General features: G+C 57.7%; 1 protein-coding gene across 6 annotated transcripts in view; it reads right to left on the reverse strand.

The window, feature by feature from the left end:
• Positions 1 to 27,107, reverse strand: part of SHANK2 (SH3 and multiple ankyrin repeat domains 2) — a 570,985-nt gene that overhangs the window by 8,516 nt on the left and 535,362 nt on the right. For 5 of the 6 annotated variants that reach the window (XM_061202240.1, XM_061202242.1, XM_061202244.1 and 2 more), the window contains 5 exons: positions 18,459 to 18,594; positions 17,755 to 17,835; positions 10,189 to 10,319; positions 8,693 to 8,804; positions 4,028 to 6,434 (listed from right to left, as the gene is read on the reverse strand). In XM_061202240.1, the coding sequence (XP_061058223.1) occupies positions 4,028 to 6,434; positions 8,693 to 8,804; positions 10,189 to 10,319; positions 17,755 to 17,835; positions 18,459 to 18,594 (2,867 nt within the window). The remainder of the gene's footprint in view (positions 1 to 4,027; positions 6,435 to 8,692; positions 8,805 to 10,188; positions 10,320 to 17,754; positions 17,836 to 18,458; positions 18,595 to 27,107) is intronic. The other variant, XM_061202243.1, reaches the window with a different exon arrangement.

Raw genomic sequence — 27,107 nt, forward strand, 5'->3', positions numbered from 1 at the left:
GAATGTAGCCCTTCGGAGGAGGAGAGACCTTGAATGTTTTCTTGTTCAGTGAGGAATCCTGGGGCCCGGCCCGGTGCCTGGCACACTGAGGTAGTCAGTAACCCCTGGTCCAGTGAACAGTTCGTGACTGACTAACTCTGCACCCAGCTTCCCGGGGCCCAGGCCTCCTTGACTGTGCACCCCTTTTGTTACTGTTCTCCCTCAGGCCTGACCCTGGGCTCCTACAAAGAAGCCCTCAGGAGGCCACGGGGCTGGGCTCTGACTCATTTGGCTTCCCAGCTCTGTACCTGGGGAACCTCACCCGGCTTTGCGACTTTATGGAAAACACCAGGTGCCCTGAAACGAGGGGAGCGCTGCTCGTGTGTCTATAGAGTTCCAAAGGGCTCTGCCCGGCGGGCCGCCCGCTGCAGGGGAAGGCCGTGCTCCTGGGTGTCGGCAGCGCTCTCGCGCCTCTCCGGCCGCTCGCGGTCATCCTCTCGAGCTCTGTGCTTTGCAGGGAAGGTCCGGGCCTGCAGGGCGCCAGGCGCCTGTGCCGGGCCTGCAGCCCGTGGGGCAGCTTGGGGCGGTGCTGAGTAGGAGAAGCAGCCGATCACCCCAGAGGCCTCGTTCTTAGGAGGTGTTTCCAGATCAGGCCTGGGGGGACGCCGCGAACGCTAGGTAGTAAAGAAAATGACGTGATCGTCTTCTTTTCGCCAACACGTCTGTAGTTAGGATGTCGGCAGAGCCCGTGTCGTCCCTGATTTCGGGGGCCACGTGATAGCAGCAGAAACCCATGCACGGCTCAGGTTAAGTCAGATGTACCCCAGAAAGCAAGGGCCTAGTCGCTCAACGTCCTCTTCTCCCCGACCCTGCCCGGGGTCACCGCACCTCAGAGTTAAGAAAGAACCCGAGGGCAAAAGTAACTTACAAAGGGGCAGGGTCACCTGAGGTTTCTGCCCTCTTAGCGGACAAACGATTGTGGAGCAGCTCAAAAAACTGTCCCTTTCTTGGGCGATCGAACTTCTTTCTGTGGAAGTGGGGCGTTTGCACTGCTGCTTGTCTGTCGTTTCAAAGAGCACGGCCGGTTTTCAGTTTTCCCTAGAAAAACTCATTTCTTTTCCCTTACTAGGAATTTCCTTCATCCAGTTTCGTGCCTCATTTTGCCCAGGGCCATTCACAGCTCTTAATTTGTAGATGCATTTAACAGTAGCGATGAGACACCCAAGCAGGTGAGCCCTGGCTGGGAGTGTCCTGGGCTCTGTCTGATGCCTGAATGGCTGAATCCTAGGCCTCTCAATGAAGGCACGACCCAGCGAAGTGGAGGCCTGTCCCAGGGAGTGTGTGTGTGTGTGTGTGAGAGAAGGAGAATGTAGTTGAGTGCTGCCTGCTCATGAGAAGGACCTGGTGCCCGGTGCTCGGTCACCCGCTCGGGTGGCTCTGCCGAGCAGCTGCCCCCTGCTTACCCTGGTCAGTCCACCTCCTGGCTGCAGCTCACGTCCACTGGGCTTTGCCCGATGAGGCCGTGAGATCGGAAAAGCCAGAGTAGGCAGGCGAGTGTCCAGCTTAGTGCCCGCAGTCAGTGACTGACCTTTCTCCTTGTCCTTGGGCCTCAGGCCGACCTATTCCTGGTCCAACTCAGTGTAGCCCTTAGCAGTGAGTAGAGAGGGGGAGGGGACACTACCTCGGGGAGGTCACCAGTGCTGGAGGCCGCCTGGTGACCACCCTTGCAGATTTTCAGTCACCAGGTAAGCAGAGAAGACTTCTGGGTACTCAGCTGGACTCAAGGGGGGTTCCGAAGGCCTGAGAATAGCCCTGCCCCGGTGAGCTCGGCCCTGCGGATGTTCGGTTAGGTAGTGGCGCCTTTCTTCCAGGCTAATCCCTGGCTCCAGCGAGAGGGGAGGAGTCGAACCCTGAGGCAGCTCCGTAGGTCGGAGTGCTTCTGTGCCTTCCAGCCGAGTGCCCGTGGCCAAGGGCTTCACCTCTCTGACCCCCCGTTCGCTCATCTGCACCGTGGGAGCAGGTTCAGGCCCTGCCTCTGGTGCCTGTGCCGCATGATGCCCGGCATTTGGTGAGTGCATAATAGACGTCAGCTAATGCTTGTACCGTGATGGACTGGGGTATGAATAACAGAAGAGACTGGAGGTGGCTCTTCCTGGCAGCTGAGCTTGGGTCGGACAGAATCAGTCTTGCAGCTGCTCTCAAGAAGTCCGACAGGATTCTGCCCGCTGACCCCTGCTCTGAGGCCCCTCCCACCCCGGGAAACCCTAGAGACACCTGCAACTCGGAGACCCCCTCTCCTGTGAGCCCCAAGGAGCTCACCCAGCCAGGAGAGGAGCTGGGGAGGCCTACAATCTGGATGCCGTTCAGAGAGGCCCCTGGTCTCCTGGGTGGGAGTGCTCCGGGGAGCACGGTGCCGTGCAGGCTGCCCCGCTGGCCAGAGCAGCCCTAGAGTTGGTGCCCTTCTGCATCTTCCATACTTCCGACATCGCTGGCGGTGGGAAGTGCCACTCAGAAGACCGTGGCCTGGTCCTGGCTCTGTCTTCTGCTGGCTGTGCACATGGACAAGCTGCTTGGCCTCTCTGAGTCTCCATTTCCCCTTCTGAAAAATGGGTATAATTATACATGCTCTCCAGCAGCTGTTAGAAAGATCACTCACCCACGTCCAAGTGTTTTGTAAAATATGAAACACAGCGATAAAGCATCCTCATTGTTGTACTTCCACATAAGCTAGCAGCTAAAGACCGGTACTATTACATGACGGAGCCAGTTTTAAACATTTCCTTGAGACTTTCGAGCACATAATACTTGTAGGTATGTGTGTACGTACGTCTACCGGAAACGGGGAACTTGTAAGGAATCTCTGTTCAGCTGGAGTACTCTTTGAACGCCACGAATGATGGGTGCCCCATTAAAGGACGGTGGTGTCGGCGTGCTTCTCTCTACCGAGACCGGCCCATCGACATTCTTCTGAGGAGTAGTGGGAGCTCTCCACGTAACTTACTTAACGCCCACACCGAACGATAACCGGGAAAATTGTGGCTCTCAGCCTGCTCTCAGGACCCAGCCGTAGTGTGACATTGATGATTAACGGACTTAGATGTTTGAATCAAACGCCTGCCTAGCAGGAGTATGAAGAACGACTTCGTTAGTTGAGATGATGAAACCTGAGAGTAAACATCAGTGGGGGAACGTGAAGAACCCTGCTGCCTGGGGACCCGAGAAGTGGTGTGTGTCTTGGGCAAAGGAAACCGAGAATCGTGAGTGATGGCCGGAGGCACCGGGCTCTGGTGGGGATCATCCACCAGCTACAGGCAGGGGGTCGGGGGCCTGTTACAGCGTGGGTGTGCCTTGGCAGAGCCCTGGGGTTGGGTTTAGGACTGGCCCCCCATGTGCGACCCCCGCTTCTTAGGCAGTGCCTTACGCTACGCCTGACATTGTGAGCACCCACGCGGGGAGGACCGGATGCTTTTCTTCCACGATGTCTGCCCTGGGTCAGGATGGGCTCCGGGGTTGCATTTCACTCTGAGCTCACTAGTGGATCCGCAACCCGGCCCCTCCCCGGCCTCAGACCAGTTAGTGACGGGAGGAGGGGAAAAGAGCCCCTCACGCACATGTGACCACACACACGCTGCTCACTCGACCCCCGGCCGGTGCACCCCTCCCCTGCTACCCCTGGGTGAGGCTCCAGAATGGCCTTTGAGGGGTCCTGGCCAAGATCTGGAGGACGCGGGAGGAGAGAGCAGGGCTCCTCCTTGGAAGCCAAGGCGGGGATGGCCTGTGTCTCGTTAGCGTCTCTACGCGGGGGCCACGTCCTGCCGGGCCAGACGCGCTCAGCTCTGCTGCACCCTCAGCTCTGCTGCACCGGCGTCCAGGGGACGAGAAAGGAGCACGTGAGTGCACGACAGAGGCGGCCGACACAGACGGCTCTAGGAATTTCCCTCTCCGTGTCCGCTTCCGTCGCTCCCAAGGGCATTTCCTGGTCAGCCCTGGCTGGGATGGGAAAGCCCGGCTCGGGATGGTCTGCGCCCACGCTGGCCGCGGCACTTACCTTGGAGCGAGGCTGGCAGGCTTGGTTCCCGTTGGCGAGTCCAGTCCTTCCCCCGGCTTTGCCGATTTCTCTCGGTTCATTTGCTGCAGGATTGAGTTCAACTCACTAATCACGTTCGCCTTTGGGCCGGAGAGAATCGGGCTTTTGACCTCCGAGATGTCACCCCACAGCCTGGAGGTCCTCGGCTGGATAACCTTCGTGGTCCCGGGCTGGGCCCCGCCGGGGGGCGGTGGGCGTGCCGGCGGGGGGATCACAAAGCTGTCCACGTCCTCCTCGAGCAGCGCGTCGTGGTAAAGGGCGTTGCCTTTGTGAATTATGGGCTTCATTTTTGGCTTAGGAGGTACTGGGGGTTTGTCAACCGTAAACGCTTGCCCGTCTGCGTAGACCGTGCAGGTGTCCATGGTCTCCCCGCCCTCGGAGGACAGGGTAGAGATGCTGGACACCGTGGAGATGGTGCTGGTCGTCTCGAGGTGGTGGTCGCTGCTGCTCCGGCTGTCCGCCTCCTCGATGCCAGAGTCCGTGACGGCGTCCAAGCTTTCGGGGGGTGGCAGGAATGAGGCGGGCAGACAGTTCGAAAGGCCAGCTGGCTTCTTACTGTCCGCAGAGTTGGTGGGCTGGCTGGAGTTCAGCGAAGGGGACTGGGGGGCGTCGTTTTTCTTCTGCTTGACCAGGTCTGAGAGTGCGGGGACAGAAGCAACGCGGTCATCGGGGATATCAAAACTGTTTGCAAATTCCAGGGGGGGAGGCAATGGCTCTGTAAAAATAAAATCCTCATCCAGATCCACGGATGCCAGAGGTGGGGGAGGGATGCGGAACGGCAAGATCACCGCCTCCTCCACGGAGCCCGCCGTCACGACGGTCCTGCCGGGCGCGGCGGCCGCGGGCTCGGGGCCAGCGGGGATCGGTAAAGCACCTTCAGTTTCGGGAACACCTTCTGGCACCTCGGACGGCGGGCGGTCCGGCTTCGTGTCCGCGTCGGCATCCTCATCCTCTTCCTGCAGGAAGTCGTCCGAGCTGGCCGCGTCCACGGTGTGGACCATCAGCAGCCCGGCCGACTTCTGCTGGGACGCATCCACGATGTTGACGAGCATGGCCTTCTTGTCGTCCCTCCGCTCCTTGCCCAGGTCCGTCTCGTACTTGTTTTCCGTCTCCTGCCGCCTCAGGGGCCCCCGCGTGTTCTGTCTGGTGACCGGAGGGAAGCCCGCTTCCCCGCTGGGCCGCATTTTGGTATCGATGTAGAGAGGTTTGTTGAGGTCGGCCTTGGGGGCCTCCCCCTTGGCGCCCTGCTGGGACTCCTTCAAGGCTCGGTCCCTCGCGGAGAGCGCCAGGGCCAGCGGGGAGCTCGGGTCCAGCAGCCTCCCTGTGAGGGGGTGGACGTAATTCTCGGGGCCGGCCGCATTGCTGCCCTTGAGGGGAGCTGCAGGGCTGCCCTCGGGCCCCTTGGCTTTGGACGTGGAATTCAGTGGCCTGCCGGCCTCACCCTGAGCTCCGGCCTCGCCACCACCCACGAAGTGGTTCTCGGGCTCCCTGGTCGCTGCCCCTGGTGTGGGTGACGACAGCTGCTCGGTGCTGTCCTCCTCGCCGAACCCGCCCTCCTCGGGGAACGCGGAGGGCCGTGCCTGGGGGGCGGGCGGCCCCAGGCCCACGTCCTCGTCCCCCAGGTCGGTGGACAGGAAGGCCGGCGAGTTCCTCCTGGCCTCCAGCCGCTTCTCGCGGTCGCGGACGGCCCCGGCGATGGCGGCGGCGAAGGGGCTGCTGACGGTCAGGCTGTCGTCGGGCCGCAGCTGGCCCGGCTGCTCGGAGGCCTGGGGCTCGATCTCCACGCTGCTGCCCTGGCTGCTCTTCCCGCTGCTGCTGGTGGAGGGCTCCTTGACGATGATGGTCGGGATGGGGATGGAGCACGTCTTCTCGGGGCTGTCCTCCACGTTGGACTGCTTCACCAGCATGCCCTTCCGCCTGGCGGGCTTGGCGGGGACGTAGACGGCTTTGCTGGCGATCTTCCCGACCTCGGAGTACGGGTTTTCGGGCATCTGGCCCCTCTTGCCGCGGAAGTTGGCCTGGGCGGCGGCGTGGCGGCTATAGAGGTCCCCGGAGTCCAGGGAGTAGCGGTCCAGCTCCCCCCGGAGGTACAGCCCCTTCTCCCTCATCATGGCGGCCACCGTGTCGGAGCGAGCCGCCGGGGACACCTTGGCGGCGGAGTTCTGATTGAACGCGGGCTTGATCGTCCCGTAGACTCTGGGAGTTGGGGACTTGGGGCAGTTGTAGGCGGAGGGGGAGGGCGGGGGAGGAGAGGGGGGCACCGACTGCGGCGGCGGGGGGATGTCCTCGGAGGTGTCCGGCATGGACAGGCTTCTGGTGAACTTGAGCATCGGAGGGGCCAGAAATTGCCGCTCTTCCCCCGTCATTCCTACAAGTAGAAGACAGGTTTAGATATAAATCACGGCAATAACAAACACCCCACTAAACTCCTAGGATGGTGTGACACGCTGTGTCTCTGCAGACTCACAAAGAATCACGATGCACACTTGTTCACAGAATGCAGCACAAGCCACGATGCCAAGAGGTCACGTGGCCCATTCCGAGCCAAAAAAAAAAAAAAGAAAAGAAGGGAGAGGCCCCAGGAGGCACGGAGTGCGTGCTGTTGAGATGGTGCCCAGGGCGACGGGTGCGAGCCGGGGAGGGCGCGTGACTCCCCGGGGTTCGTGTGCACACGTGTGAGCGTGTGTCGGGGGCAGGGGTGGCCTGCATCAGGGGGCATCCATCCCTTCAGGCTTGGCCAGGGCCCCCGGCGGGTGTTTTCGGGTTTGGGACTGAGGCTGTCGAGCTGCATGTCGGAAACGAGGGCACAGGGAACACAAGTGGCTGCACTGGCTGATGGGACGCGGATGGTGCCGCTGTCCCGGGGGCATCGGAGCACCGACGTCCTGCAGGTGCTGCAGGTATGCGGGGAGGCCTGGCGCCCTCGAGCAGAACGCTGTGCGTATGGGGACCCTGGGGTGGCCTCGCCCGCGCGACAGGAGCCCGTTTTGGTGCCTGACTTCTCTGGGCCCCCGAAGGGTACTGGAGCTCCCCAGGCCCTCAGGAGGATGGCTGAGCGGCCCTGGCAGGAGAAGGTGCTGCAACACGCCCAGACCCTCTAACCCAAGACCCCAACCCAAGCCGGGAGCAGGATCCTGACCAAACACTCGGCTGCCTGCCCCAGCGAACCCCTCTGGGTCCTAAGACCCTCTGGGCTGGGCTGAGAGGCCCGGTGGTTTACCACGGTCCCCACTAACCACGGTCCGAGTTGGAGGACTGGACCTGTGGAGCCCGTGGGTGTTGGGTGAGAGAGGGTGCTGAGGGCCCGCAGGGGCGATGGCCGCGTCGGGCCCCAGAGCTCTGGTGTGTCCACTGGGTGGACTTTCAGATTCTTTCCGACAGTTCAAGATATAAAAACATCAACAGAACGCACTCCGGACACGGGAAGCGGCGCACAGACACGGATGCTGACAGACGTCAAGTACGAGGGTCTCGCGTGGGGGGCGTGCAGGTTTTTCAAAGAGGTAACAAAACGAATTACTTCAAATCAAAAAAGCTCCTAGGACAAACTACAGTAATTTATTCCAGTGAAAACTGCCATTCGATAAGGGTATTCCAAATTTCACATGCTCCTCGTGGGAGGGCGTTTTGGCATCGCCAGGATGGTTGCTCAGAGGCCTTCTCGCTGAGTGTGCATGCGTGGTGGCTGCCTGACAGTTAGGTTCCCAAGGAGCAATAATTTCAGAATACGCCTTATGGAGTAAACTGTCACATTCACATTACAGATGCCAAACTGTAAGGTTCACTAACCTGATAGAAAGATTCTGCTGTCTGACGGGAGGAAATTGACTGTTATTAAGCAGTTAGAGAGCCAGGGGCAGGAGATGGCGTGTGCGCTACTCTGCGGTGGCCCCGAGCTCCTGGGGGCACTTTGGGGACCGGCAGACGCCACCTCCGCCATCCCTTATCGTTTAGTTCCTGCCAGCTGCCACCCCCCCAAACTAGCGACAGAAGCGCCAGGCCTGAGACAGCAGTGCTGGACACACAGAGCGGCACCGCGTCCCCCAGTGTCCGGCAGTGGCCTTAGCTTCTCTGAGAGTTTACACGGTAAAGACAGTGCTGGATTATCTCACAAAGGGGCTGTCTGAAGGGGTCACGTTTACCTTGCCTGGAACAGAGTCAGCAGGAAAGAAGGTAGCAGTTTCCCGCAGCGCAGAGTACGTTGTACCCGCAGAGCGCGAGAACCTGGCCCAGCCACCCTTAGAAGTGTGCCCATCGAGCTCATCCACAAAGCGCGCCGTGGCCGTTCGCAGGGGACCTGGGCCCACCCCGCCGGCCCACTCTAAACACGCAGGGCGGGGGCGAGGGGCTTCCTGGACGTCACCTGCCCACCTCCACCTCCCTCCTGACTGCAGCCCCTCACCCTGCTGGTATTATCACGGATACTTGGCTGGTGAGGCTGGGAAGCCACCCTGGATTTGGTATCCAGAGGGTAGGAGAGTTTCAGACGGCTCAGATGGTCAAGGCCTCCCTGGGGGTGAGGCCGGGTGCCCGCCCTCCGGTGGGCGGGCCTGGGGCCGCTGAGGGGCACTGCCGAGGGAGCTGAGAGCCAAGGGGCACCTTTGCGGGTGTGGCCACGCTGCTTACCTATTGATTTTTGCCTTCGCATCGTACCTCGAGGGAGGCCCAGAAATGGGCCTTTCGGGCTCCCAGGAACGGTGGGCGTCATCACGGCGATCCCCTGGCGTTCGTACACGGACTGCAAACCAGAGAGCCCGGGGTGAGCCGTGTCAGACCAGCGCCACCCACGGCAGCCGGACACGGAAGCCCTGGGCAGTGGACACCTGTCATGGGCTGCTTCTGGGGGCACCTCAGTGTCCAGCTGAGGCTGACGACGGGCCCCACCAGCGTCCAGGACCCAGACGGGGCGCTGTCTGCCCTCAAAGGGCGATGAGCCCTGCACAGCGGAGCCGTGGTCTGCCTGACATTGACGGAGAATGGCCAGGATGCACGTCCTGTAGGAGAGAGCACTGGCGGTGGGCAGTGGGGTCCGGCCTTGGCCACGTCCGCCTCCACAAAGTGGGCTGACCGCAGCGGCCCAGAGCGGGGGAAGCCGAGCGCGGCGCCCTGGGGCACGTGGGCCCCACGGCAGGCGGGCTGCCCGTCCTTCCTCCTCCGCCTGGTCCGGGAGGAGCCTTGCGCGTCCCTCCTTCGCTTTGCAAACAGCTTCCCTGTGCAGCCCCCGCCCAAGTTGCTGCTTCCTTGACCGGAAGACAGGTTGCTGGCTGGCCTCACCTCGTGGCGTCGGAGGGCCACTCGGAACAGCCGGGTGCGGAGCCCGAAGGAAACACGCGTGCGCGCGCCCAGGCTGTTCCCGCGAGACCCAGTCTCGCCGGGCTCTGGGCGTCTGCCCGGCCCGGGGCTTGGAGGGTGTCTGGAACGAGCTGGGTACGGGGTGCCGCAGGGGGTGGGGGGTCGGGACGCAGGGCCCTGGAGGAGCCGCCCGGGCCTTCTGGAGATGAGGGGAGGCAGGGGGCATCCTGTATCGTGTACTACGCAAAACGGTCGCATCGAACTGATGATATTTCTGGGCATTGTTAGGAAGAGGCGCGGTTAAACAGAGTCAATCTGAAGCGGATTCATAGAAGATACAAAGTAAGTAAGCGTGACAGGTGGTGCTCAGACCGGCAGCAGGCACGAAGCTGGGGTGGAGAGGGCCACGTCTGGAACCTGAGAGAAGCAGCCTGCCCAGAGGACGGGCGGCTCTGCCAGCTTGTCGTGGCCCGTGGTCTCTGCTGACCGCCCAGGGAGGTCACAACCCCTGGGAATAACGGTGGCCTGAGACCTCAGAGGGGCGGGGTCCCAGGCGTACGCGGAGCCCTGCTCCCCGGGGCGGTGGGGTCGGGCCTCGTCCACCCCAGAAGGCTGCTTCGCTCCGGGTGGCCTACGGGAAGGCCCCCGGGGCGAGTTACTGAGCCGGTCACGCGGTGGTCTGTCCCCCACTGCGGGTCTGCACTGGACTGGGGTGCCTGCCGCGTGCACGCGGGTTGGGGCTCCGGGTCTGGACGCTGGGGAGGGTGAACTGCAACCGCGAGGTCTGCCCACACCGGCCGGCCGCCCGCTCCCCCGGCCCGGCCACTCACGTTCACGTCCGAGACGGAGGGGAAGCACCGGCTGGTGGGCCGCTGCTTGATGGTGGCCACCCTGGACTCCACTGCCACGGTCTCAGCAGTTCGGGATGGCTTGGAGGCTGGGACTATCTCATCGGGTTTATCTGCAACGTGAACGTGACCGTCAGGACGGGCGTCAGTGACCGAAGCCCCAAAACACAATCGGGCAAGGGGCTGAGTTAGAAAAATGCCCAAGTGCCTTGTGCCTTTTCACGAAGCTTTTATGGTACAAGTGGTTTGTCGCTGTGGTGTGGAGCACGCATGCCTCTCGACCACAAGCGTTGACACTGACAGGACCTGTTCCCCAAGCCGTACCCCCCACCCCGGGTGCACGTGGACAGGAGGGGAAGGAGACCCTCGCGGAGGCAACGCAGCCTCAGCCCCGGAGGCCCTGGCACTCAGAGGGCGTCGCTTTGTTCATGCTAGCGCGGTTTATTCTTGCTGGTGGGAGCGAAGTCAATGTTTTGAACTTTTTTCTTTTTAAGAGCTCAGAGGTGTGGCTCCTTTGAAACTAAGCGCACTTGCCAGGGTCTAAGGACCCAGCACCCAGGGCTGGAGGCGGCTGGGCAGCGTGGGTGTAGGCAGGGGTAGGGGTGGGGAGGGGAGGCAGTCCCCCCGCTCAGGAGCCAGTCGAGGTTTGTGCCTTGCTGTGCGGGGGAGTCCCCCCTCCCCCAAGAGCTGAACATTCTCAGTTCCTTGTGAAAAAGAAAGCCAAGGGTTAGTTATCAGGGATGCTTACAGATTAAGAAAGGATTTAAAAATTTAAATTTAAAACGTTAAACTTGGGGGAAAACCGAACACTGGAGCACGTCCTGGACCTGCCTGACACCCTAGCCTCCGCCTGCAGGCCGTCTGAGCTCAGGCACCGGCGTCTGATCAGGGCTGTGAAAGCGCAGGACCCTGGTTTGCTGACACCAGGGGCGCCCGGGGGAGCAGAAGCCAGCGTGAGGTGGGCCTGGTGGGAATCTCCCACTTTGGACCCTGTGAGGCGCTGCACTCTCCCGCCCCCCCCCCCCCCAAGAACATTCTGTCCACAGCTCGAGGTCTCCTCCTAGCTCACCCCACACCCTTCTGGGGTCTTGTGATGCCCCACGAAGCTCGTGCTGTCAGAAAGGCCCAGGCCTCTGGGGTCTCGGCAGCCCCAAGCTGCGAGGCCAGCGTGAGAGTCCAGGCGGGAGCTCCGGGCACTGGGTTTAAGGCCCGCGGCCCCCCAGGAAGAGCGCAGCCCCTGGAGAGGTCCCAACAGGCAGGCCTCCGGCTTCTCGGGGCCCCTTCCTGGTCGGTGCCCAGCCACATTCTGGACCAGGGTGAGAGTCCCACAGTCCCAGGTCGCCTGCTCGGGGAAGGCCGAGGAGCTCAGGCACGGCAGCTCGCGGGAGGCCCTTCCCGACCCGCCAGCTGGCACGGGGATGCTCAGGTCCCCCAGCCCCGCCCCGGCATCCTCCCTGCTTCCGGGACCCCCGGCTCTCCCGGCTTCTGGCCTCCTCGGGGGACACTGGTAAGCGCCCGCCCCTTTAGGGAGTCGGTTGGAAACACCCACGTCTCTGGCCAGCCCAGCTACGGTTGCGGGGCCGCTCAGCGCCCACCCTTGTGGCCCAGCCTCTCCTCTGACCCTCCTCCCTTTGCCGGATCCCCCCCACACCCCCAGTCCCAGCGACGTGCCTCCTTCAGGAAGCCTTCCCCTTGGGTCTGGGCCAGGATTCTCTTCAGGCTGGGGTTTCACTTGTTCCTGTGCTCGTCTCCCCCACCCCCCCACCCCCTTGGCTAGAGGACTCAGGGTCCTTGGTTGACGTCCCCAGTGAGCCCATGGTGACCTGCAGGTCCCCTTGGCCCGCTCCTGGAAGCCGGGCATCTCCCGGTGGCTGTCGGCTTTGCTTCGGCCGAGGTGCAGCTCCTTCTCCAACGGCGGCGGGGAGTCAGGTCTGTCTCCCGCGTTGGGACCTTCGTCCGCGGGTTTGGCCGTCTTCTCAGGCCCAGCCTTAGCTTCAGCCTGTGCAGCTCCGCTAGGCTCCCCCCCTTCCCTGGGGCCTCCAGGAATGTGGCCCTGGAGGGGATGCCACTGAGTTAGGGAAAGGGCGACTCTCCCGTGGGGGGCACGGCCGCCGTGCAGCTGGCCACGTCGGGGCACAGCACGGGGCGAGGGCCGAGGGGCTCCGGGGCCGGATGGCTCTCCTGGGATGGAGAGTTACACCATCTGGACCCTCCAGAGGCTCCTGTCTCCAGCTGGGCCCTGCGAGTCCACGTCTGGTCCCCCCACACCCCCAGCACGCTTGGGGCCCCAGGCATGTGGCAGACACCCCCAAAACACACCTCGATGGTGGGTGTGCACAGGTGAGGCAAAGGCGCCATCGTTAACGACAGCAGTCCCCGACCCCATGGAAATTCTTGGCACCTTCATCCCGTTTCTCATTCTAACAGGAACCTGGCCATAGGGGAGGGGTTATTCCCGTTCTGCAGAGAGAACAACTGGGGATCTGGGATGCTTCAGGTCATTCATGCAGGTGGAACTCTGGGAGCAGGTGGGAGCTTGGGCTCCAGTCGGGGTCACCTGGCCCCCGTGTCCACTCCTGGGCCAGGGTGCCGAGCCTTGGCTGACAGCGGCCATCCGATGGGTTGCCGTCACAACGATCTGCCTGGTCCAGCTGACTGAAAAGTCAGGGCACCATGCCCGCACAGTCACGCCACGTCCACGTCGGGTCTGGAGTGTAATTGAAGGTGTGAAGGTGTATCCCCTGGAGCCACGGCGACCTTGAAGTGGACGTCCTGGTCTTTGTTTAAGCCTTTGCCCTCTGGTCTCCATGCCACCTAAGCATTCTTTTGAACCAGAACACATGAGAGCATCTTGGTCTGTGGGGTTGTGTCAGGGGCTATTGTTCTGTCCTCAGTGACAGCTAGTTAGTGTGGTTTTGTGTGGTTCATATACAGAAGGTCACCCTGCATCGCTTCCCTCCCGGGGGCCCGGGTCCCCTCCTGGCCCTCTTTTCAAAGGGAGGCTGGTGGCCTGACTCGAGACTCTGCTCAGCCCCTGTGTTGGAGGGTTTGTTTGCCTGCACGTGAAGGCTTTTAAGAAAAGCTGTGAGACTGGGTTCCTGCTTGTCTTTCTGGGCTCATAAGGATTATTATGTACGGTTTGTAAAAGCCTGGCGTTGCGTCTCTATTCAAGGATTCCAGATGAAGAGGATTAGTGAGTCCAGTCCCCTGCAGTCTTAAAATGAAGCCCTCTGAGGCTGAAAGCAGTCCTGCAGGCCGACCGGAAAGCTGTCAGCGCTTCAGAAACAATCATCTAGTGGGGAGCTGATGGAAACACTCCGGAAGCGACCCCTGTATCTTAACTTTCTAAGCAGACGTACAGTCGGGTGCCCACTGTCCACAGGCTGCACGCTTCCTGGGTGGGGAGGGCGGGTGGTGGATGTCAAGCATGGGTGGGTCACGTGCAGCCGCGTGTCTCTTGGGAACCAGAGCACAGGTGGGGACTCCTGCCTGTCACTGGAGTCCCCAGCCGGGGCCCTCCCCTGACCACAGGCAGGGTCACCCGCGTGCCCGAGCCCTCCCGCAGGAGAGATCCCAGCTCGTCCAGCAGACGTCGCCGGCTTTGCAGGAGAAAGGCATCAAATTGTGGAGTGAAACAACCCCCGAAATCGGGGCGAGCTGGGGAAGCTGAGGCCCCCCCCCCCCCGGGCTGACGTGGCGCACCTGGCTGCCAGAGGAGCCTGTGGCCGTGTTTCCTGCAGCACTGCTCCCCAGGGGGCAATGGGGCGCCCACCGCAGAGACTCTGTGACCCCCGTCTGCCTGTGGCCACGTGCCGGGCCGGTTCCAGCACCCCTGCTCCTCAGAACCGTCGGGAGAGCATCCCAGGTGCTCCAGAAATGTCCGGCAAGGCCGGGATTGGGATTCTCGGCCCCTTCAGCTTTTCGGGCAGTCGGCTTCATGGAATGCGTCCTAATCCCAGAGGCGTCCAGGAAGCCTGTCCCTCCTCGTGACTTTGAACAGTTTGTTTTGCCGGGCTCTCTGGGGGGCAGGGCCAGCCTCGCCCCATCTCGGGGTGAGAGGGCACGGCACAGGATTTCCTCCACGACACAGCTTCCAAGAGGAAAGCCAAGCGCCGATGGCACCGATGTCACAGATGATGAGCGCTCGTGCCAAAGCAGCAGCTGTTGCCAGCGGCCCGTCTCGTGCTTGATCGTCCCAGGAGGCCGTGCGGGAATGGGGGCGGGCGCTCTGACCCCAGCCGACTGTCCCTGGCCTGCGGGCCCTGACCAGTCACACGCCTTCCAAGGGACGGGCCCGCGGGAGCAGCCAGAGGTGCCCGCGGGGCCTGGAAGCCATGGTGAAGACAGTCCCACCAGCTCTGGCCTGGAGCCGCCCTGGGCCAGCATGGCCCTTGTGGTGGTCCCGCGCCCCGTGGTGCCCGTGAGCATGGTGTCTGGGGACTAGAGCAGGTCCTCAGGAAACACTGGAGGTGTCTGAGCTCAAACTCACATCCAGTTTTCTCCACTCTCCGAAGGAAGGTGGGTCCCCCTCTCCAGGACTCTGGCCTGTCCTCTGTGTGCCTCTGCCCTGGCCTAGGCTGGCCGTGTAGAACACGACTTCTGTCCTTTTGTCACAGCCCGGGGTGATTGGCTGCTGGGGCCCCTGGGGGCGGGTGGGGGCAGGCCACATGCGCCCCCAAGGCTGGGCCGGCTCCGAATCTGAGCTGCTCCCCCTGACAACAGACTTTCACGGCTAGCCCTGTTGTGGCCACGGGGCTCCTGCAGCCCCTGGTGCGGTGCCTCTTCTGGAAGTTATGGTGGACGGAGGGTTCCTGCCAGCTGGCGTTGGCCTTGGATCGAAGGGGGGTTCAGAGGGAAAGGTAATCCCAGGAAACTTCCTGTGCCTTGGGCGTCCACCACATGGTTGACACAGTGACCCATCCTAGAAAGCCCACTGGGAATTTCCCGGGCAGCCCCTGGGGGGTGGGGGGGGAGGCCCAGGACTGCTCCAGAGAGAGGCTGCGAGGGTTAGCCTGCCTCTGGGGAGACAGTGGGTGAGAGAGGAGGCGCTTCCCGGTGCTCCAGGACCCGCGACCCTGCCCCCAGATACCGCCCTGCTGGGTTCCGAGACCCGCCTCCCCATCTCAGCGTTTCGGGTACCGTGCCGTGTCTCAGCGGTAGCGCCTAGGGCCTGTGGGAGGGTCACCGCCTGCCCCTGAACGGACAGTGCTGCTTGTAGTCGCTGGGGGAGTCGTCTCCAGCTACTAGGTGAGAAACCCCCCAGGTGTGGGCACTGCTGCGGGAGGGGCCGATCGGGGCCCGGCTGCTGGGCATGTGGCGCTGGTGTCTTAGCTGCTCACGGCACAGAGGCTGGGTCCTCTGTCTCCACGCTGGCCTGGGGCAGGGGCAGGGGCAGGGAGCGGCATGGCCTTGCAGCTGCCCCCAGCTCAAGGGCAGTCTTCCTGCACGTGTAGAGCAGGCCTCCTGGAGAGCGGGGGGTTTTCTGGAGCTGAAGGGAGGCGGCAGCTGCTGCCCACGGCAGAGGGCGCTCAGGGGTCCATTTGCCGGGAGCCCTGCTGGCCTGCACCCTGACCAGCAGCCACGGAGGCTGCCTGACCCCCCGACCAGGGCAGGCCCGGCTGTGACAGGGCGCGGGGTCCCCACAGTCACGATGACGTGGACACGACTTGGGGAGACGCAGAACACGCTGGGGCACCACAGACAGGAGGGGCGGGGCAGGTGTGACAGACTGAAACGGGACCCGTCCTGGGGCTGGGCCCCCTACAGGACCCCGAGCAGGGAGGAGACAGTACAAGGTCACGGCACGTTCTAGACTCGAGGCTGAGGGCCACAGGCGTGCGGGCGGGGGGGTGAGACAAGACACCGGGTCGCCCCTTACCCTTCTTCTTCCGGACGGAGGCTTGCAAACAGAAAGGGGAGCGTGAGTCCCGTGGCGGCGGTGCTGCCTCGCTGGGGGCCGACCTCCCCACCACGCGCACCCCTGGTTCTGGGGCACACGCGGGTGGGCAGGGGTGCCCTGTCTACGCTCTCCTGGGACCTGCCGGGCAGGTGGCCTGCCTTTTCTGATTTGCCCTCCAGCAAACCTTCCCGCGGGGACAAGGGGCTTTCCTCTCGCTCAGCACCCGCCCCTTCCTGGCACCCCGCCGAACTGGACCGCGTGAGCCGAGGCTGCTCTTAGGAGGGACCCTCACAGCGCCCTGAGCTGCGCCCCCTTAAAGGTGACCTGCCTGCAGGTCCTCCTGGGGGGAGCCCGCGTGGCACATGCTGCCTGGCCTTAGAGAAGCACGGGTGATAATTCACACTGTCATCCCCGTCGGGGGCTGGGCCAGGCCTGGGGTTCAGGGGGCGTTTCCTGGAGAGTCTTGTTTGGACAGACAGGGTGTGGGCAAGGAGGGGCCAGAGGAAAGGGGCTCCGGGCGAACTCGTGGCTCTGGGTGGAGGTGGGCAGCCCCACAGCAGTGCTGCCCTTTTCTGGAAGACCTAGGCCTCCAGCTGAGCTGCAGATTCTAGACCCAGGACATGGTGACAGGCGAGGGGGCCCTCGCTGGGAGACAGCCTGGGCCTGGGGAGGACAGAGTGTGGGAGACCCTCCCAAAGGAGCTGCAAGGGAGAAGGGGCCGCTCTGTACTTTTTTGGAGGGAAGGGCCAAAGGAGAGGGTCTCCCCCTGAAGGCTGGGACCAGGTGGCAGCGACAGCGATTCGCAGACCAGTGAGGCTGCTGGGACTCCCAGCCCCCGGACCAGCTGGGCCTGACGATCTGTTTTGTGCCCCCGTAACCTGCCCTGGGCAGAGCTCACAGATGCTTCCCCTCCCTGCCCACTGAGCTCTCAGCGGAGAAAGCCGTCAGTCCACTCGCCCGCTCCCGTGTGGTCAGAGCGACCTCCTCCTGGAGGTGTCCCTGGGCGCCGTGGTGACACCCCGGTGTGATGTTTAACCAGCGCCAGGAGTCATCCCTCTTCATCAGCCACATGGCCGCTAGACCCAGGGCTCACGTTGCTCTGCACATCCTTCCCCAGGCCATGTGGTGGGGTCCAATGGCCACAGCCCTCTGTCCTTTGCAGTCCTTTCGAGAAGGCACCAGGACCTCCCTCCACTTGGCCTGCAGCCCACCAGGCCCGCCAACCCCACTGCTATCTATGCCAGACGCCAGGGCCGCGGCTTTCTGGTCTGAGCCACACACAGTGGGGAAGATTTCGGGGGGCACCCTAGACAGCAGGGGGGCTGCTTGGGGGGCCACAGTGGGGCAGCTTACCTTTATCCACTAGTGAGAGGCCCAAAAATTCAAAACAAAACAATGTTAGACGAACCAAAAAGAGGTTAGGCGAAACTACTAACCACCCCCGAAGCCGGCAGGACCCCAGCGGGCCAGCGCGGGAGCGCCGCACACGGGGGCGTTTCCTGACCCCTTTCCGGGTGTCGGGGCCAGGAGAGGGGCAAGCGAGCAAGCAGAGGGCCATGCAGAGGCTGGGGCTTCGCTGAGGCCGGCCCGCTGGCGTGCTGGGTGCTGGCGACAGCGCAGGGCTGGGGCGGGCCGGACGTGGCACTTACCGAGCTCTTCCAGCTCCGAGGTCATGGACTTGGAGCGCAGGGTGAGGGCCGTGGTCGGAGCACGCTTTGGAGGTGGAGGAGCTTGAGGGGCAGACAGGAGAGATGGAGGTGAGAGCCGGGCCCCAGTGCCGCCACCCCCCTGCCCCTTCCAGAACAAACGGCAGGTGGGGCCCCTGAACCTGCTGGGAAGGCTGAGATGGGGCCTCCCCCAGGGTGGGGAAGCTGGCAGTGGTCACGGCAGTGCTGAAATACCGGAGGTCCCGACGTGCTTCTCCAGTCTCTTTCCTGCCAGAGAGTGGCTCTGGCCTGCTCCCGGCGCCCCTCTGCAGGCCTTGCTCAGCCCCAGTGTCCCCCAGCTGTGACCTCCCTTGGGAAGGAGGGTGGCCCCGAGGACCTCTCCGTTCCGTGGGCCCAGGCTGCGTGCCATCACAGTGACCGATGCAGGTCAGTTTGGAGCGGGAGCCCCCAGGCCCCTGTCTGCTGAACACAGCCCTGGCCTGAGGCCGCCACTCCCTGTGGGCAAGGCCGAGTCCCCTCCTAACCTCCCTTTCTGACTTGTTTCCTACTCTGGGGCAGGGGGAACGGGACACCCCCCAGTGGCAGGAGATGGGGCACACCCCGCAAGCGCCTGAGCACAGGGGCCTGGGGGGAAGAGCCCTGCCCCCCACCCATCCCTGGGGCAGGGCTGGCGGCTGGGAGGGCACCTTTCTTCCTGGCGGTGTCGTCTGGGTCGAGATTCCTGGTCACCGTGACCACCTTGAGGACGAGGTGATTCCCTCCCTGGCGGATCATGTTCACCACCTGCCGGTGGCCGACCTTCACCACATTCTCGTCGTTAACCTGTGGGGAGAGGGGGCAGCGCGGTGAGCTAACGGGAACCCAGCGCCCGGCTGGAGGGGGGCACACGTGGGCAGGCCCCGCGGGAGCGAAGGTGCCTGCGGGGAAACCGAGCAGAAGCTGCGCGGCCTGGAGGGTGAGGCCGGGCCTCCTGCAGCCCAGACCTGGTCACCGGCCGGGGCCGCTTTCCGGGAGTCAATGTCCCTGCGGCTGCCGCGAGGAAGGCGGACCGGGCTCGGAGCGGGGAGAGCGAGCTTCCCCCGAGCTACGTACGCCTCCCTTGATGGCCCAGCCCCCATCCCCTCCCAGGTGGGCTCTGGCACCTGCTGTCCCCACAGCTCCTGGTGTGAGTGCCGGGCACGGAGGGCGGCACAGAGAGTGAACCCACAGGAGGGCGGAGTTCATGACCACTCCAAGCACTGTCTTCGAGGAAAGAAAACTGCCCTGATGATCGAGAACTGACACGAAGCACCTGAAACCCTGCCCAGGCTTGCGATCACCAGTGCACGTTTTGCTGTACTTCTTTCTCCTGCTGTGGATTCCTTAAAAACCGTCAAAGTGCAGTGTAGCCACAAACAGAAGAGTCAGCAAGGTTTGGTGAGTCTTCACAAATCCAACACCCCATCTCGGACGCACCAGGTGCCCGGCTCTGATGACCAGGACCCAGGCAAGCGGGTCTGATCACTTCTGCGGGCCTCTTCCAGGCCAGCTCAGCCTGCTTCACCCCGGCTCTCCAGGGGCCCGGGAACCCCTTCAGGCCTGGACGGGCAAACCAGACAGCTGGCCACCGGGGAAGGGTGGTCCAGGAGGCTGCCTGGGAGGGGGAGATGCGCCTGATTCCGGGCGGCAGCCGCAGTCTTTGCAGTGACTCCTAGCAGCTCTCCTTTTCACTGATTTTCTCAGAGTGTGATTAGGGAGCCAGATGACTTCAGGAAGTAAAGAAGTTGGGTGGAGGGAGAGGGTGGTGGAGAGTTGGGCCAGGAGAGGGGACGGCTGTCCCCGAGCTTGCCAGGGTGGAAGCAACGGGCCCAACTCAGCCAGACCGCAGATACCCGGGACACGCAATCCGAGGCACACTGATCTCCCTCTCTCTGCGTCTCTTCTCCCACAAGTGCGCTGAGACAGCAGTGCTCATTCATTCATTCCAGCCACCACTCTTGCTCTGAGGGCCCACTAAATCCAGGAGGTACAGGGGGTGGACGGTCCGTCCCCACCCTCCGGGGGCTTACATTCTCATGGGGGAGTCGGACGGCACGGGAGTCAATGAACAAATGTCATCTCAGCTGTGCTGAGTGCCACCAGAGAAAGCAGGGCCGGCAAGAGAGAGGGGCAGGCGCTGTGCACAGGCACTGGGTTGTGGTGATGGGGCACTGGACAGCCCGCACAGCCAGGGCCGAGTGCTGAGGCGAGCACAAGCCCGGCATGTTCCTGGGACAGCAAGATGGCCAGGGGGCCAGAGCAGTGTGAACCCAGCGGGGAGGGGGTAGAAGAAAAGCCTGGGTTCTGAGAGGCCCAAGGCCCAATCAGCAGAGCCTCGAGTGCCAGCTGAGACCTTAGGTTTTGAGCATGAGAGGGATGCGGCCGATTGATGTTTCAGGAGCGTCAGTCACTCGGGATGGGAGGAGGGGGTGGGGCAGAGGCAGAGAGGGCAGAACCCGGGCTGGGAGCATGGGCCGCTTGGACCAGAGTGGGGCAGGAGGGGTGGGGAGACCCGGTCAGGTCTGGAACCACGGGACGCGGCGACGTGGGCTGTGTGGGACGGAGCTGCCCGTGGCCCTGGTGAGATGCCTGCAGCACGGACGGCCCCCGGCCGCCCACCTGCCAGGCCTCGGCGGCCAGCCCGGTGCAAGGAGGGCGGACCAAGAGGAGGACCGCACCCTGCCGTCGATGGGCGGGCCTCTGCCCTATTCGTGATGGGTCAGTGCAGGCATGGGGGGGGGGCTCAAGGACCCCCCAAGGACGAGCGCGACACCTGCTCCAGACAGAAGGACCAGCTTCTCAAGCCCACAGTGGGTAGCAGCCCCTGCCACGGAGCCCACCCTGACCGTGGGCCCCTCATGCTCTTCTTTCCCCTTCCATCTCCCCTCAGCCACGCCCAGCTTAAGGTCACCTGCTGCTTTGCAAGTAAAGAAGCTCTGGATGAAGTCCGGCCCCCAGAGCAAGAAGCACACCGAGGCCAGAGCTGCAGGCTGCGTGGGCTTTTGGGGCTCAGCTTCTGCTGCACAGGGGGCACTTGGGCAGTGACAGCATGGAGGTGTCAGGTGGCTGTGCTGTGACGCATATGAACACCCTCCTCCAAGAAGGCACAGAAACACCGGCAACACAATTCAACCTGGAATCGGCAAGCCCATGACCAGCGAGCCAGGATGGGAACGTGCAGCTCCATCCTCCTTCCAGCACAGAGGACAGAAGAGCAAAGAGCAGAGCTGCACTTTAGTTTCCCAGCCTTTTAACAAACTGTAACTTCAGTTTAACCAGAACGGGACTGTGGAGCCAGCTACCATCCTTAAAGCAGATGCTCCAAATTGCTCATGTGGTGACAGGAACCTCAGAGACTGAGTAAGTTAAATGCTTGCTGTTTCCTCAATTGCCCACTGAACTTTCATGGTCCCTCAAAAAAAAAAACAAAAAAACAAAAAAACCCCAAAACAAACAAACACCACACTGGGCCTACAATTCTGGTGTGCTGCCACCAGGAGGTGTGTGCCTTAATCACCCACCGCATTTACAGGTTAAGCCAAGTCCTGAAGATCACAGCCTTGGAGCAGATCTAGTTACCTGCAAGAGAGAGTGCCATTCTCTCCATCACATCATCCTTACATACAGACATGGTGCGATTTACGCAGGGAGTAAAGCGTGGCCACATCCTGGCAGAGGGCAAGAATACCAGCCTGGCCACCACCTCGGTTCAGGGAACTTCTGCCTTCCTTTACACACTTTCGTATCTTTCTAAATAATTCTCTAATTGCACTTAAATTGTTGCTTGAAATATCAAGCTTGTATGTGTACATAGTTTAAAGAGGCAGAATTCTACAAGGCTTGTTACAAAGCCAACAGGACCTCACCACCTAGCCCCACTTCCCATTCCCGAAGCCTTCAACCAATTCTTTCTATATCCATCACTGCATCTCTCACCACGCTGCTACTTGATGCTTTAATTTTAGATATCATCTGCTGACACACCACTACTGAAAATGATGATCTAGCTCAGCATTCTCAGCTGTGGCACTACTGCAATTTTGGACCAATCAATCAATTCTTTGTTCGGGTGTGCATTGCAGGATGTTTAGCTGCATCCCTGCGTTCTACCCACCAGGTCCAGCAATCCACTCCCCGACAAAGTGACAACCAAGAATGTCTCTAGCCATTGCCAGTCGTCCTCTGGGAGGTCGAAGTCACCCTCAGCTGAGGCTGAGAACTACGAATTTAGCTCTTTTTCTTCATCCCCCGTACCACCACTTTTCCAGGACTTCCATCCTCAGGTGATAGTTACATAGTAGTTTTAACCAGATCAACATTCAGGATTTACGTCATGACTATGTAACATCTGTCTACAGGTAAACCACATGGTATACTACGATTACTTTGCCTTTTCCAGTGCGTTTTGTTTTCCCTGGAGTGAAAAAATTTTCTGGTGTGTTTAGACTGGTTTAATTTTCTGTGTACTTAATAGTAATTGAAGTCCAAACAATTCCTTAATTATGTAAATCTCTTTTCAGAATCTTCGGGTACATTGGATGTCTTGTTAAGTTTGTCTTCTTGAACAAATCACTCCTGAAGACTTCTCTAACACTGTGGGTTCAGTGTTCTCTTGGCCTGTTTCCCCATTACTGTCACCCCTAGGATTCCTTCTGATTCTGTCTTGTGTTGCATCTTCTGAACCCTAGACCACATGTATGTATTTATTTGATTCAAAACCTCATTTTTGGTAGAGGACATTCTCCAGTAGTTTTCCAATAAAAGGAGTTTGGGAGGTGATTTTTTTTGAGACATTGTCTATTTGAAAATGCCTTTATCTGCACACTTAAATAGTAGTTTGCCTGGGTATAAAATTTGAGGTTGGAGGGTAAGGTAAAGTAAGCTCCTAAGACTAACTCTCTTCTGTAGGTAACAACTGTAAAGTCTGGACAGAATATAGTCCCTCATCCTCAAACCCAAACTAACAAAAACAGTTCCCTGAAATCTCTGGAACATGAACAAAGGTGGGCAGACTTTGGGTGGGAGTGGAAAATCGGAAGCTTTGGGCCATGGACACAGAGTGGTGTGAGTTACCTGATGCTCTGGTAGAAACGGCAGCCTTTCTGGTTTGAGAAATCAGAGGACAGAGCCCTTTGCGTCCACAGCTGCCAAAGTGAAGGGAGAATTCCAGAGAGGAGAGAGCCAGAGAAGAGTAGTTCCGTGTTCTGTGTGTAAACTCTTCCCAAGTCTGTGGTTGACATCTGAACTATGTGTGCACAGGGCCAACTCAAAATAGCTTGCAGATAAGGCTAAAACACCTGAACTGATATTTGAGCAGCTGGCACAGCAGGCTAGACAGTTTGCAGCTTGAGTCTAACCAAGGTAGTTGTCAACTAAAACGAAAACATCAGCACTCAGGCAAGAAGTGTAACAATCTAGAGTTGCCACAGCATAACATTCACAATATTCAGGATACAATACAAACTTACTTACCTGATGAATCCACAGATGACCAAGGTGTTGGAATTATTAGACGAGGACTTTAAAGGAGCTGTTATAACAATATTCAACTGGGTAAAGGAAAATATACTCTTACTGCATGAAAAATAGGAAATCTCAGCAAAGAAAAAAAAAAACCATGAGAAATGTTAGAGCTAAAAAAATACAGTATCTGAAATTTAAAAAAGCACTGGATGGGTTTAATAGCAGAATGGATATGACAGCGCAAAGAGTGAACTTCAGTACAGAAACAGGACTTATCCAATATGGAGAGAGAAAAGATTTTCAAAAGTGAACAGTGTTAAGGACTTGTGGGACAATGTCAGAAGGTCTAACATAATGATAATTAGAGGCCCAGAAGGGGAGAATAATCAGAGTCCCAGAAGAGAGAGAGAGAAAATGGGTCAGAAAATATGATGGCTGAAAAGTTCCCCAGTTAGGTGAAGGACATTAATGTACAGATTCAAGAAGCTCAGTGAGTCCCAAATATGATAAATACCAAGAATATCATGCCTAGGCACATTATAGTCTGCTGAAAGCCAGAGAAATCTTAAAGCAGCCAGAGAAGGACATATTACTTACATAGGAACCGTGATTTGAACTATTGTGGACCTCACATCAGAAACCATGGAGACAAGAAGAGCCTGGAACAGCATTTTAAAACTAAAAGTAAAATAATCGTCAACCTAGAATTCTATAACCACTGAAAATATAAAGAAGGAAGGCAAAATAAAGACCTTTGTAAATAAATAACCAAGAGAATTTGTTGCCAGCAGACCTGTACTACAAATAATACTAAAGGAAGTTCTTCAAGCTGGAGGAAAATGATGAAGAATCTTTAGAAGGCATGAAGGATGTGAGAAATGATAAATGCCTGGGCAAAATATAAAAGATTATTTTCATTCTCATTAAAAAATAGATACGACTGTTTTAGGCAGAAATGCTGTTGTTTTGTGGGGTTTATAATGTGAGTAGATGCAATACCTTAGACACATGTAGCATAAAGGAAGGCAGGAGTGAGGCAGATACACCTGTACGGCTGCCAAGTTTTTATGCTTCACGTGAAGTGTGCAGTGTGAATTCTAAGGGGTCGGAAGAGTTTAGGATGTGTACTGTAATCCTAGAGCCACGACTAAAGAGAATGTAAAGAACTACAGCTAAAAGCAGATAAAATGGAGTTCTAAAAATAGTCAGATAATCCAAAATAAAGCAGCAAAGGGAGAACAGAGGAAATCTGAAGAGAAACAGAAACCAAACTGGTACACCTATGCTGAACAGTGTCAATAATTAAATTAATGGGATAAAGCTCCAGTTAAAAAGCAGCAACTATAAAAACAGAGTTAAAAAAAGACCTAAATATGCTGTTTGTGCACTTGACACACAGAGAGTGAAAGTAAATCAATGGAAAAAGGATTCCCCATAGATGGAGTGGCTGTATTAATATCTGACAAAATAGACTTCATCCACTTTGCAAAACAGTTTGGCAGTTCCTCAAAAAGTTAAACATGGAGTTATGATCTAGAAACTCCACTCCAAGTATATTCCCGACAACTGAAAACATATGCTTACACAAATACCTTTACACAGAAGTTCATAACGGCATTATTCGTAGTAGCCAAAAAGGGGGCTGGAGGAATGAGCCCCTTGATGGGCATGAGATTCCTTTCTGGAGTGACAAAGTGTTCCAAAATTAGACTAGTGATGGTTGCACAACCCTGAATATATTAAAATCCACTGGACTGTGTAATTCAAGAGCTTGAAATTTTATGGTATGTAATTTATCTATCAACAAAGCTGGAAAAAAATAGACTTAAGGAAAAGAGCATTACCAGAAATAAAATGGGATATTTCATAATGATACAAGAGGTCATTCATAAGGAGGACATAACAGTCATAAACATTTATGCAGCTAATAACAGAGCCTCAATATAATGAAGTCAGATTTGACAGAATTAAAGAAATAGGCAACTCTGCAAACACAGTAGGAAGTTTTAATGCCCCCGTCTCAAATTGATGAAACAGCTAGACGGAGAAGGAACATATTTTCCTTGGTCCAGGTTTTCTGAAATTTGCTGATGTGCCTTGGTGTGTCTCTGTTTTCATCTCTTACACTGGGTACTCATGAATCCCTTTCCATCAGGAAACTTGCATTCCTCCATTCTAGAAAGTTCCCTTCAGTTATTTCCTGAACATTTCTTTTCTTTCATTTTATCTCTCTCTCTCTTTAAAAAATATTTGGCCTCACTGCGCAGCATGTGGGATCTTAGTTCCTCAACTAGGGATCAAACCAGCGCCCCCTGCAGCGGAAGCACGGAGTTTTAACCACTGGACCGCCAGGGAAGTCCCTCATTTTCTCTTTGAGGTACACTTATTTAGCACATGGTGGAACTTCTGGACTGGCCCTCTAATTATCTTTCCAACTTTCCACATCTCTTTCTGGGAGATTCTTTTCAATTTATCTTTCAATCTATCAAAATGTTCATATCTGCTATATTTTTAATTTCAAGAGCTCTTATTTTGTTCTCTGTTAGTTTATAAAAGAGCATTTTGTCCTTATTGCAAGGATGCAATGTCTTCTTTTATCTCACTCATCATATTAATAATGTCTTTTCATAATCTTACTCTCCCTGCATAGTCTGTTTCCTCTTTTTTTTCCTCCACAGTACGTTTGTTTTGGGCTTTCTCTTTCATATTAATTCTTTCATCAATGTCATATTTAAGGAAGACCCCTAAAGAGCTGATTTCTATCCCAGCCAGTTATTTTGTGAATACTGACAAACTGATCCTAAACTTTACATGGAAAGGCAAAAGACACAAAATAGCTAATGCAGTATTGAAGAAGTACAAAGTCAGGTGGCTGACATTTCCTGACTTCAAGACTTACTACAGAACTTCACTAATCAAGTATTGGTGAAAGAATAGACAGATCAACGGAATAAAACAGATAGCCCAGAAACAGACCCACACAAATACAGTAACTGATCTTTGACAAAGGAGCAAAGGCAATTCAATGGACAAAAGATAATCTTTTCAACAATGGTGCTGGAACAATGGGACAGCCACATGCAAAAAAAAAAAAAAGAAACTAGACACAGACCTTAACACCTTTCACAAAAATTAACCCCAAATGGGTCACAGACCTAAAGGTAAAACACAAAATTATAAGACTTCTGGAAGATAATGTAAAAGAAAATCTAGGTGACCTTGTTTAGCAATGACTCCTTAGATAAAACACCAGAAGCACTATCCATAAAAGAAAAAATTGATAAACAGTCCATTAAAATTAAAAACTGCTCTGCAAAATACACTGTCAAGAGAATGAGAAGAAAATCCACAGATGGGGAGAGAATTTTTGCAAAACACGTATCAGATAAAGGACCAGCGTCCAAAATACACAACTCTTAAAACAAGAAAACAAACAACCCAAATAAAAATTGGGCAAAAGATCTGGGTATCTCACCAAAAAAGATATACAGATGATCAATATCCTATGTCATTAGGGAAACGCAAATTAAAACAACAATGAGATACCACTATACACCTACTAGAGTAGCCAAAATCCAGAACACTGACAACACCAAATGCTGGCGAGGATGTGGAGCAACAGGAACTCTCATGCGTTGCTGGTGGAAACGCTAAAACGGTACAGCCACTTGGTAGACACTTTGGCAGTTTCTTACAAAGCTAAACATACTGTTTCCGTGTGACCCAGCAATCAGGCTCCTTGGTGATCATTCACCCCAATAAGTGAAAACCTGTGTCTACACAAAACCCTGCACATGGATGTTTATAGCACCTTTATTCATAATCGCCAAAACTTGGACACAACCAAGATGTTT

This window comes from Eubalaena glacialis, chromosome 10 (assembly GCF_028564815.1).
Source record: "Eubalaena glacialis isolate mEubGla1 chromosome 10, mEubGla1.1.hap2.+ XY, whole genome shotgun sequence".
Taxonomy (NCBI): Eukaryota; Metazoa; Chordata; class Mammalia; order Artiodactyla; family Balaenidae; genus Eubalaena; species Eubalaena glacialis.